General features: G+C 38.5%; 1 protein-coding gene across 1 annotated transcript in view; it reads left to right on the top strand.

The window, feature by feature from the left end:
• LOC127647406 (zinc finger protein 385D-like) overlaps positions 1 to 12,849 on the top strand; it is a 161,586-nt gene that overhangs the window by 140,732 nt on the left and 8,005 nt on the right. Inside the window, exons 5-9 of the mRNA XM_052131620.1 lie at positions 646 to 874; positions 9,608 to 9,901; positions 10,100 to 10,287; positions 11,835 to 11,933; positions 12,273 to 12,365. Of these exons, the coding sequence (XP_051987580.1) occupies positions 646 to 874; positions 9,608 to 9,901; positions 10,100 to 10,287; positions 11,835 to 11,933; positions 12,273 to 12,365 (903 nt within the window). The remainder of the gene's footprint in view (positions 1 to 645; positions 875 to 9,607; positions 9,902 to 10,099; positions 10,288 to 11,834; positions 11,934 to 12,272; positions 12,366 to 12,849) is intronic.

Genomic DNA, 12,849 nt, shown 5'->3' with positions numbered 1-12,849 from the left:
GCAAAATTATCACTTTCTTTCACATTAAAGTCTAAATGAACTATTTTGAAAACATTGATTTTTAAATATAAATAGAATAATGCCAAACACGGTATATGAATTTACATTGGATTAAAAAAAAAGACCCGAGAGGGGACTTTGCCTCCTCATGTTTGTGTAAACATCCCTTCACCTCAGCCGTTTGGAACAGACAGTGTACCCCCCATCACTGAGCCCCAAATGAGGGGCATCTGTTAAGTACTTAAGAGGATTTGAGTGGGTTGATTACTCCCCACTGGGTCCACACACTCATTTCTGCTCTGATATTAGCTGGAGATTTACTTGATGAACTGTACGTTGCATTTGATTTGCAAGTTCTGAACTGGGTTTTTACCTATTGCCATCCAATAGACAATTTTAGTTCTTGCTTGTATGCTTATAAAGCAGCCAGTGTCATTTTTCAAATCAAACTGACTGATGTCTACCCTCATGTGAATGTACATTAAAATGTGTGAACACATTTAGATGTGTTATTGTACATATGCATATTTATTTGTTATGTTTACAGTTTGTCTTCATATTTGTGTTTCTCTATAAATCTTAGATTCTTCGTAAAAGTATTCCAATAATTGACCTTTCGTTCTCTATATATCTTTCTCTTTGTAGAATCAGGCAGAAGCCCACTATAAAGGCCATAAACACACTCGTAAACTGAAGGCTTTAGAGGCTCAGAAGAACAAACAGCAGAGACGACAACTCGACAATGCACATCACAACCGAAACAAAGACAGAGAGAAGGAGCGAGAGAGGGACAGGGAGAGGGACGTGGACAGAGTGAAAACGAGTGCTCCAGATCCACTTCCTGCCCTGCTGGATGACAGCACCGTTGAGGGAAGTAAGTGAACTCAAAGATGATGAGTGTTTTGTTATGGCACAAAAACATGCCCTTGTGTGCAGTGTTATTATCGTCAAAGAATTTACTGAAGACATGTTTGTTGACGGAGGGTTTTTGTTTTGTTTTTTCATCACTACTGAAGACAAGAAGATAAAGACACATGATGATAATCAAATGTTTTTAATTAAAAAATAATAATACTGCAAGATATTAACAAAGCACTTACACTTACACTGTTCTGGTTTTGTTATTTTTAAGAAAACAATTTCTTGGGGGCCTGGGAAGCTCAGTGGTAAAGACGCTGGGTACCACCCCTGGAGTTCGAATCCCAAGGCATGCTGAGTGACTCCAGCCAGGTCTCCTAAGCAACCAAATTGGCCCTGTTGCTAAGTAGGGTAGGGTCACACGGGGTAACCTCCTTGTGGTCAAGGATGTTAGTTCACTCTCTGTGGTGCACGTGGTGAGTTGAGCGTGGAAGCAGCGGTGGATGGCGTGAAGCCTCCACATGCGTTATGTCTCCGTGGCAACACGCTCAACAAGCCACGCGATAAGATGCTCGGGTTGACGGTCTCAGACACGGAAGCAGCTGGGATTTGTCCACCGCCACCCGGTTTGAGGCAAATCACTACGTGACCACAAGGACTTAAAAGGAAATTGGGAATTGTGCATTCCAAATTGATAGAATAGAATTTCTAGAAAGAATTGATTCAAATAATACAGCCTTAGAATGTTGGGCATTTCCCTGCTTGAGCTGCATAAGCTGAAAGATCACCAGTAAAATTAACATTTCTAACCAGTTAATTACCTTACTCAAATGCATCCTTTGTGAGATTAATCAGCCATATCCACAACATAAGCATCAGAAGGCTGTTATTTTAGGTGTCTCATGCGTAATCTTACATATTAAACAAATTAATCTTTATTATGTTTGATACATGCTTAAATAATTGTAAGTAGTTTAGACATTTTTCTAAATATTTTTCCATTTAACTCAAGCGGTAACTTAAAATGGTTTGGAAACACTTTTTGCCGATAAAATTGGCATTAACGTGAAAATGTAGTCACATGACAGAGTTTCCCCCAATCATTAGCCTGTGTTTTATCATGATGACAGTATTGATAGCCAATTTATTGTACGTGATTATGGACTGATCTTTACGGCATATAGAGCCGATCTGCAAATGTGAAACTTCCAGGAGTGCCAACACAAATATCTCGAGCACATTGAACAAATGAATGGCCACTGTTTGCGATTAATTTAATCGCAGTATCCATCCATTTATTTATTCAAATTGCTTTTCCACACCATTCAAAATAATAGACAGCAGTCATGGAATTAGCCCACAAAACATGAAACATAATTTCTGTGCATAAATATCTTTTAAAGTAAGAAGAAATACACAATACTAGGTGAAAAGCTTCAGCGTGGTTTTTTTTTTTTTTGGAACACCTACAGCCCAATTCTATTAAATTATTGTTTAATTTACTTTGGAAAAATGCCGGCAAAATCCCTGTATTAAATTAAATAAATTTAAAACAAATATTACAAAACGAAAAAACGCATTACATAAAAAAATTAATTACCAAACGCAAAAAAAACTGTTTAGACCTATATATGCCTTTTCTTTTCTCAAAATTAATTTAGCTTTACCCTGTTCTGTAGATGAATAAAGTCAGCTGAATGATATTCTCAGAATGTTCTGCACTTTTTCAAGACTATAAACTATCAGAAATATTTGTCTAATGCTGAGTTCACTTTCAGAAAACGAGCTTTTGAATATTTTAAAACGTTTGAATACTTTAAATCTGACCCTCTTTTCCTCAGATCGCATTTACTGCTTCTTCAGAAAATATACATTTGCATTTTGAAGCTAAAATAAACTTTAGATGATAATCAAGTTCAGTTGGTCATTAAAAGTTGCCTGAGAAATATGCGGGATATAATGCAGTTGTGATGGCGATGCTTTTATTAGATGATTGTTCAAAATATTGTAAATCAGGAATGTATCATGTGTAAACCCTGATCAATGTTTCTTTAATATCTGTGCACACCGCATAAACAAATCGATGGATGGTCCTTATACTGAGACAGAACGTTTCTGCCACTACAGGTTGCCAGCTTGAACAGGGCCATGATGATTCGCTTTCGGGTCGGAACCGGTGGCAACCTGCGATAGGTGCAACATCAGGACTAATATTACAGTCCTATCAGAAGGGCAACGGTTCCTTTTTTATTGCAATTCCTCATCTTCTGATTGCATTTATTTGTGAAATTAAAATGACAGTAAGCTGTGTAATTTCAATGAATTGCCTCAATACTCTCCCCATTTTACCCAAACTTTTTGTCGATAACAAAATAGTGCGAAAGGTGGATGGAAACTAGGCTATAGTAAGGTATGCTTGTCATCATTCTTTTGTCTGTATTCTGCCCATTAACACTCTTTTATACACCCAGCTTTGCAGTAGTATCAGTGTCATTATAAATTACAATAACAGTGTGTAATCATATAGCGTATAGCATGTTAGTGCATTATTTCCATGAATTTAGAATGTAAACAAAGACAATTTACACATTATCTACTGCATATATATTACTTTAATAATTTCGATTTTTCTCCAAAAGTGTTAGCATTCTGGCTGTTTGGCATTAGCAAAACATTGCTCTGTTTGTTGGAGGATCCCATTTGATCTGTCTGATCAGTGAAGAACACTAAATTATGTCATCAGTTATATTTTTACAATTCCATTTGGTGGCATTAATGGTATAAAAGTAAGTCCAATTTTTCCAGTTGTAGGAAAATATCAATAGTGGCAAAATCAGCTTTTTGTTGTGTTTTTTAATGTTTAAGAAAAATGCATTTACCTTGGCTGTAGTTCCTTCACTCCTCTAAATATCCCCCTGGCTCATTGCTTCATGATCTATCAAGTGGATTGAGGGGATTTCAGTGCTGAGTAAAGAACTTGACTTTCCTCTTGTCACGGAAAAGTGCTGCGATGAGAAATACATCGAACAGAACAACAAGCCGACTGCGAGGTTTGAGCCATCCCTCTCTAATAATCGCTACCTTTTCATCACTTTTAAACTCTTGCTTCCGTCTCCTCTTCCCAAACTCTATAGAATATGCTTTGAAAGGCAAACTGAATATGGGCCCAAAGGATATGACGAAGAAAGAATCGAGAGAGAGAGAGAGAGAGACTTCACATCTTTACAGAATGAGGCCTTGAGAGTTATAAAGCACGCGTAAGAGAGAGAGAACAAATGAAAGTGGATGCAGGGGAAAAAAGATAGAGCGAGAGAACAGCAAGCTCATCAAATCACATTTTAATATTCAGCCCCATTCATGGCGACACAACGGTGAGATGGAGCGTCGAATCAGAGAGGAAGAAAAGGAAGGATTAGATAAGAGAAGAACAGAGAGAGAGAGAGAGAGAGAGAGAGAGAGAGAGATGAAGAGTGAGAACATTAGCCGCGCTGCAATTTTGTCTCAAAGCCTTTATGTTTGGATTAGTGCTCACACATATATGCCAACACACTCCTCATACGAACATTTAGTAGCACTGTTCCAAAACCTAGTGAGCTGCCTCTGAAAGCAGAATTTTAAGACATCATCGGAATCCTTCTGACCTAATTTAGGGTTATTTCAGCCAAAAATAAATATTCTGTCATCATTTACTCACCCTCATGTAATTTCAAACCCTTTTCTTTTTTCTGTGGAACACAAAAGAAAGTGATTAGGTAGAATGTTAGAGGATAATTCTTTCAGTACCAAAAAATATTAATACCCAACAGTCCAGTTAAAAATGCTATTTATACTATTTTACAGAATATTGTTGTGTGATATGTATTTGTATTCTTATTAGAGTGTCGCACTGATTCCAGAAAGGTGCAGTGCTTTGTACAGTATAGTGTGTCATGCTGAAGATTAGCTTAGCAACATGCTAACCCCATATTATATTGGAATTTATTTAGTTGAGTCTCCCATGCAGAGCACTGTTTGTGTGCCACACAGAGTTGTTACCTATGTAGAGCATTCATTAATGAGGCTCCATCTCTGTCAGGATACTGGCTAAGAAGGCAGCTCCTATGAAGGCAGTAGGCAGCGAGCGAGCTAGCTCAGGAGGATTTGGAGTAGATTTAGTGTATCAGTTCATTACAATGTGGGATTTTGCTCACTGATGGGTTAATGCTCTCATTTAACAGATAACACACCCTTAAACTCTCTCTGATCTCACGCGTTCACACACATGAGAGTTGGAGCTAAACACTCAATGGATTTTGAAATGCTCTCATGCTAAAGCACACACACACACACACACACACACACACACACACACACACACACACACACACACACACAAACAGACAGATTGAGTTGATTGCCTGGTTAAATTAGCAGTGTTATGTCATCATGCTCACAGCTGCAAGGGCCAATCACAACTCTACAAGCATGTCAGCTGTTATTAACCACCATGAGACACTGAAAATGGAGGAGAAAGAGAAGGTTGGGAGGGGGTTCTGGAAATTTCTAGAGGAAGGGGTCCATTTTGTAACTGCCATTGAAACACTTTGAATGCTCTCACTGTCAGATGTCATTCATCATTTTTATCATGAGCTTGTAGGAATAGTATGAACAAATGCAGTATTTTACATTTTCTGATTTTCTTTAACCAACAGTCTTGTCATAAGGCAACATATAATTTTCCTTTCTCACTATACAGAAAAAAGAAATTGCATTGTTAGAATGCAAAGGACAGTCTTCAAAGAAACTAGTAATATGCTTTTTTAAGCCACATGACATTTGAGTTTTTCTCCAAGACCCTTACAGCAGAGACACATGTTGAAGTGCTCCTCAATTTGCACTAATAAACAGATATCTTCTATTTTTTTTTTTATTGTTGTTTTTGTTGTTTTTTGTTCACAGTCCAGCCTTATCTAAGATAGGTTTACAGTAAATTGAGAAAATATGAATGTTGCCATTTGGCAAGTCTGTACTGCAATGGAACTGCTCATTTCCTCAGTGGGAATTTTTATTGTGGCATCGAATATATTAATGCATTTTTATTTTGGGTGTGTAAGTGTTTTGTGCGTGTTTATAGTAATATATTTTTATTTATCATAAATTACACAATTATGGTATATGTTTAATGTGTTCAGGAAATGTAATGTGTTATATTCTACAGAAACACCAAGACTCTAGTATTAAATTATATAAGCAATATTAAAGATAATCCTAATGATTCATTCGATTTGAATAATTTTGATTAATTTATTTTTCTTTTTAAACTATTTTCTGATGTTGTACAGAAATGTCATATGGCATTTTTTTTATTTATTTTTTTTACTGTTGATACCATAGATACCATTACATTTTTCTAGTTATAGTTGGCTCTAAAATATAATAGAATAAAAGCAATTGTAGAAATTGTAAGTGCTGTATTTATTAAATTAATTTAAAAAAAATGTTGACCCAAACTGGAAAAGTCATACATTATCTGCATCATAAACTCAGATATAGTATGAACAAGTGCATTATATTACTTTTAAGAATTTTAATGATATTACAGCATGACCAACAAGACTTCTCTTTGTCAACCAGCTTCACCAGAAAGACCTGGGTATTATCTCAATACTGCAAACTGAAGTAATGATACTTTTAGTCAGAAATTGAGTTCTGACTAAAATTGGTCTCTTAGGTGGTTTTCATTATGGGCACGTTTGCTGTGGTCCAAATCCGAGTGCGCTTGTTCCTGGAACCCCCTGCAGCTTTGGTCTGCACCAAAGCTGACGAACACCAGTTCTTTTCCACCATAAACCGTAATTTTCCATCACACAATGCGGGTCGTGGGAATGACACTTGTGCCTGTGTGTCGCATGCCATAATTCAACATAAATGCATGTCCAGGAGAAGGTGACTATCTGATGTGTCTTTTTTTTCTAGTCTTTTTTGAGGAGACAGCTGGTTGCTAGCAAAGTATTTGCAGCGCTACTTATATTCCACTGCCCCTCATGGTGCACGGTCGTGTGTGGTTTTGTGCAACTGATGACGTCATCATGCTTAAATCAGCAAAAACTCATGTACAAGTTTGTTTACTTCTTGAAAATGTGTGGACACGATTGCAGGTTGCTTTCTCACTAATGCGAACCATGCCACAGTTCTATTGCAACCAAGCTCAGACCACCTCCTACAGGAAGTCTTTGGTTCGGTACCACGGTTCACTTTCCGGTCTGCAAATCTTTCTAACTTAGCTTTTATATTACCAATTTTTCATGCAAACCGTGCTCTGATTCAAACTAAACTGCCAGTGTGGATGCCCCTTAGAGTTAATCTTTCTAGTGATAGACAGGCTTGGCTCAACTTTGCTGAGATTCAGTGAAAAACATTTTTAGAACCACTTTTGGCTGGACAATCAAAAAACTTAAGCCATTACTCTCAGTTTCATTTTTCAGTTTCAACACATCAAAATCTCAGCCTCAATAATGTGGCACGGACTCTAACAGTCAGTCTTAATGTGTATGTATTTGTGTTTGTATTCCTGTGTGCTGCACATTTCTGCCAATTTGGATACAAGCCTGAAGCAAAATTATAACTAGCCAGACATTCAGAAGCATGGGCAGAAAGGATATTTTTATGCTGAATAGTGGCACTTTTATCAGGTCTCCTGCATTGAGCCTCTACCGCTGGCTTACTGCCTGCACTAATGGAGTGTCTGATTGATTTTCAGCTAATAAGTAAGATAACACATATATACATGCTACATTTAGTTTACAACTCTCCTTGATGGTCTGTTGTTAGCTTTTTGTAAAATTTTTCATTCAAATTTAAAGTAAAGCTGTAATATTAATCAGTAAAAAAATTGAGATTGTAATTAAACTGCTGCGATTAACTAATTGTGAAGTGTAAATTACAGCACTCGATTTAAATCTACATCCATTGCTTCAAATATGTTTACAGGTTTGTTTTTTTTGTTTTTTTGCTGTGGTTGAGCATTGTAATAAATCACTGGAATGTCCATTGTGGACATAAATGTATCAGCGAATCAGAGGCAATTAAATTAGTGTATGCCTAAAATAACAATATTTAGGAACTCAGGACTTATTCAGGAGTTCATTTCTCAGCTTGTTTTAGATGTGTCACATACACAAAGAACATGCAACTAAATATTGAATACAGTTCCTAAACAAACAAAAAATGTGCCAACATATTTGATAAATTCATTTGTTTTTATAAAATTTCACTGATTACAACAAAACTCTGCCTTTAACTACACTTTGTCATATAAACAACCAGTCAGTTACTGCACTGCCTGATTTAAGTACAATATTACATAACACGTTAACAGTTCAAGTCATATCTTCCAGGTTAGTGAGATTAATTTGGTAACCACTCTGACTGAACTGTCTTTGATTCACTAAAAAGAGTCATTTGTTTTACTGAAGAGTCATTTTATCAGGAACCACATTACACTGCTTGTTCTGTGTGTTTTGCACTATAGATTTAGTAGAGAGGCAGAAAACACATTGTCCGTGTATTTTAGTATGGTGTTCCGTCCACATCGGTAGAAAAATGCACGTTCAAGAACCGTTAACAGAACCAAAAGTCATTAATATATTATGGTTCCGGTATTTTCTTTAAATGGAACTGGTTCTTGGCCCCGCCTGACGCACTGCCATCTCCATTCGGCCTTATCGCTCTCGGGTTTAATCAGCCTTATTAGGGGCCGTGTGTGCGGAATCACGACCCGGCCCTGCCTGACGCATGAAGTACACCCCCCCCCCCTCTTTCCCTGGGGGGGGCGTGCCATCCGCCCCATCTGCTGGCAGGTCATCCCCGTCTGGGGGGGATGGGGACAAGGGGAGGGAAACAATAAAAAAAAAAACAGTGCATACACACTCTAATGGTGATGATACCAACTCAAAATATAATAAAAATTATATTTAAAAGAGAGGGAAAGGCAAACACGGAGCGACAGCTGGAGAGAGAGAGAGGAAAAAACTGGTGGACTGCAACCGCGCCTCCCCGGGCGGATCGGAGGCATTCATCCGGCCCCTGATGGATGGAACGCCCCGCCAAGTTTTTGGTGGACGGACGGGGTCTCCCCCGCCAGGCGGTCAGCCAGGAGCCCCTCTATAATCACGGTCAGCAGACTCAGATCCTGCTGCATTTCAGTGGCTGGTAGGGGTCTCCTCCACCCCTGGCAGCGGCCCTGACCGCTCCAGGTGGTCATTTAGTAGCCCCTCCTCCCCTCCGTTCCTCCACTCTCAGGCGGCCGGGCTCCTCCGTCCCCTGGCGGATGGCCATGGCTGCTCCATTGGGGTGGATGGCGAGGACTCTACTATGGCGCATCACTCCTCCACGGATTTCAGCAAAAGTGTAAAGGGATTGCAGGAAAGGTGGAGGTGAGTACCGGCTTGAAAACATAAATTATAATTTAATAATAAAACCGAACCAAAAAGACACAAACACACACAGTTGTTGGACAGCTGTCCGTAACTCTCTCTCTGACGCACTGCTGTCTCCAGTCGGCCTTATCCCTCTCAAGCTTAATCAGCATTATTAGGGGCCGGGTGTGCTGAATCACGACCCGGCCCCGCCCTCCGCCCTGCCACAGTAAATAACTGTCAATTATGATTTTTGTCATAATCCTGCAAACACTACTATAAAGAATAAGCTCATCAAATAATGAATGTTAAGATCAACAGCAGTCTGACTCACTCTCTTTCTTTCTATTTAGCTGCACTCTGTGACTCAGACTCTGTTATGAGGGTGGATGATACTCACTCAAGTTCGGTGGTCTTGACGCCGATATCGGAGGTGTCGTCTGCAGACCTGTCTATCTCCTCTATTCAATCCCAGCACCCAGACAGCGCGCTGGAGCCCACCGGTGCCACCAGCGAGACAGGTGCTCAGCAGAACAGCCCAACAGGGGACACACAGACAGACCCCAAAAAAAACAAACAACATCTGCACTGCCCCGTCTGCAAAGTCACCGTCAACTCCACCGTTCAAATGGACGCTCACAATAGTGGTACGTACCTTTGTGTGAGTGTATACATATTTAGTTATAGTTTGGGGGACAAAATTGTAGATTTAGCTTTATATTAAACAATAAGGGTATATGGTTTGTGCCCATGAACATTAGATAAGTAAATTAAAAAAAAGGGTGGGGGGGTCTTTGTGATTGGATAAGTACTATTTGAGTCCTTTTCTGCACCTTTCTGTACAGGCACCAAGCACAAACTAATGTTGGAAGGACAGAGTGTGCTGCCACGACGACGAGGGAAAGCAATGTCGTCCCGCCCCTCATGTAAAAGCAAGCGATTAGCCAGCAAGGGAAGTGTGGGTGTGGCCAACAAGAGCTTCTGCTGTGAAGTTTGTGAGATCCACGTCAACTCTGAGACTCAGCTCAGCCAGGTAACAATATACATATATGTAACATGCTGGAATAGCTTGATGATTTTTTATTAAGTAACTCTCAGAACCCATCTTTGGGCTCAAATACGTATGCTATTTTAGACTATAATCAAAAATCCATCACCAACCAAAGCACAGACAGTTCCAATCCAGGGAAATCATGAGTAATGCTGGTTAACCACATCTTTGTTAAAAATGTAACACTTGATTTCTAGTTACTAGTTTGTGTTTTCCTGTGAACTTGACTGATCAGGTTTCTTACATTGACACTGGAGTTAGTTGGAAATCTTGTGTGTGTGTGTGTGGGGGGGGGCATGGTTTCCACTGATATTTAACAGTATTCCATGCTTCCCTTAAGCTGTCTCTGAAGTGTAAAGTATGATGCCTTTTAGATACAGAGAAAGAGAGAGGGAGAGAGAGAGAGAGAGAGAGAGAGAGAGAGAGTGTTAAAAAAGAGATTATTTTAAGAACAAGGAACAGCTGCTGGTATTTTGTCTTGGACAAGTATGAATTGTCTCATTATTAATACTCCCCGCCTTCTGTACAAGGACACTACTTGTCATTATTTCAGGCTTAAAAAATACACTTTTATAAATACATAATTATTGATGTATATAATGGTATATTAGGGCTGTGAATCGATAAAAAAAAATCTGTGATTAATCATGAATAATCACAATTAAATTATGGTACATGATTCATTAACTTTATCATAAATATATTTACTTAAAAATTTGTCTGCAAGAAATTAGTTATAATTTATTTTAATTGTATAAATATGTACATAGTAAAATGTTCTGTGGTCATGTTGTAATTACTTCTGGCATTATGACTTTTTTTTAATAATCAGATCGAATAAGCAAGTGAAACTTAAGTATATATTGCCAATGCATTATTAGACAATGTACATACAGATATAAAACATATTAAATGTTTAATTGAAGTTTAATTTGATGAAGTTTAAAATCTTATCAGTATTATTTCTCTGGCTGCCAATCAGTCTCTGCAAGTATACTTGTCTGTAGGTTGCTGAATGGCCAGGTCCTTTTCAGTCTCTATCACGCACACGCTGGGTCTCATTTTCAAGTTGATGTGAAGAGCTAAGGCAGCTTGCCCGTATATCTCGCATGCCTGGTTCACCGCTTGCAGGTGAAGTCTCCATTCACCATACAATAAATACGCTACCGTGTTCATTATGCTCGGGACAAATGTGCCTGGGTTTGTTTCTGGCAGACAGCAGATGTCCTAACTCCACCCACACCCTAATCAGAGCCTGTAAGGCTGAGTAGCCTGCCAGGTATTACTCAGGAAACCTTTTTCCTTTCGTGTGACGTTTCAGGAAGGAAAAAAATGGATACTGTATTAATTGTGTATAATTGTAGTTTTTTATTTTTTGTGTGTTAAATTTTCCAGCCCTTACTGTATATATATATATATATATATATATATATATATATATATATATATATATATTATAATACTTATGTATTTATAAATATACATATAATTATCACAATTAAATTTATTTATTTGTTTATTCACTCTAGCACATGAACAGTCGACGGCATAAGGATAGACTGGCTGGAAAGCCCCCCAAGCCCAAATTCAACCCTCACACCAAGAGCCAGCCTACCTCAGCAGTATCGGTGAGCATATACATGCAAAACACACACACACACACACACACACACATGTTTACTTAGCTATCTAAATGAGGACATACCTTAGACTTCAAGTGTTTTTATGTAAAGCTAATTCTACATAAACAGTCTAACCCTGCCCCTTAAATAAACATACATTTATTTATTAATCAATTTGATTACGTCCTAAAATGTCCCCAAAGGAAAGTTTTTCAGATTTAGCTCACTTTCAGGGACAAATTTGACTCCACACTATAGCTAAGTGTGTACACAAACACACACACACACATACACACACACACATGCATTCATTTATAGCAACTGAACTCTCCCGGTGTCTTACAGCAGGGCATCAGATGGAATGGTTATGCTGGTGGTGCTCTGTCTGCAATGAAGAAAGTTATCAACCAATGCAATCTCTCCTCTCTGTCCTCACAGGTTAGTGACAACTTGTAGCCAATCAGCAGCCCATGATTACACTCTCTTAAAGGTCTATTGTGTCATTTCTGTGCCTCTAATAGTACTAAATGGAATTGCCATCTGTTTGTTTGAGCGGCCCGAATGAAACGGACATAACAGCACTTGCTCAACAATTACCATTAGTTTGGTGCGGCACTCTCTTTTTTAAACAATGGAAGACGAGGGGAGTGTTTGAATACAGTCACTGTTTTTGCTATAAAGTCCAACAGTCTGGTTCTGAAAGTAAAAACCCCATTCATTTTCTCCATAGAGAAATCGATTTTTAACGATAACTTATAAACCTTTAAAGACAGACCTACCATGAGCTAAGAGGATGTTAATCAATTGTATATGCCTTTGTTAAAGCCATCAGTCAGGAATTTCTTGAGTCAACTACAATACCCATGATCCTAAAGAGAAACAATCCACCAATCTGAGATATGCAGTGAACAAAACGTGCCAA

The sequence above is a fragment of the Xyrauchen texanus genome, chromosome 8 (assembly GCF_025860055.1).
Source record: "Xyrauchen texanus isolate HMW12.3.18 chromosome 8, RBS_HiC_50CHRs, whole genome shotgun sequence".
Lineage (NCBI taxonomy): Eukaryota > Metazoa > Chordata > Actinopteri > Cypriniformes > Catostomidae > Xyrauchen > Xyrauchen texanus.
The sequence above is the reverse complement of the archived record's forward strand: the minus strand, read 5'-3'. Positions and strand labels throughout refer to the sequence as shown.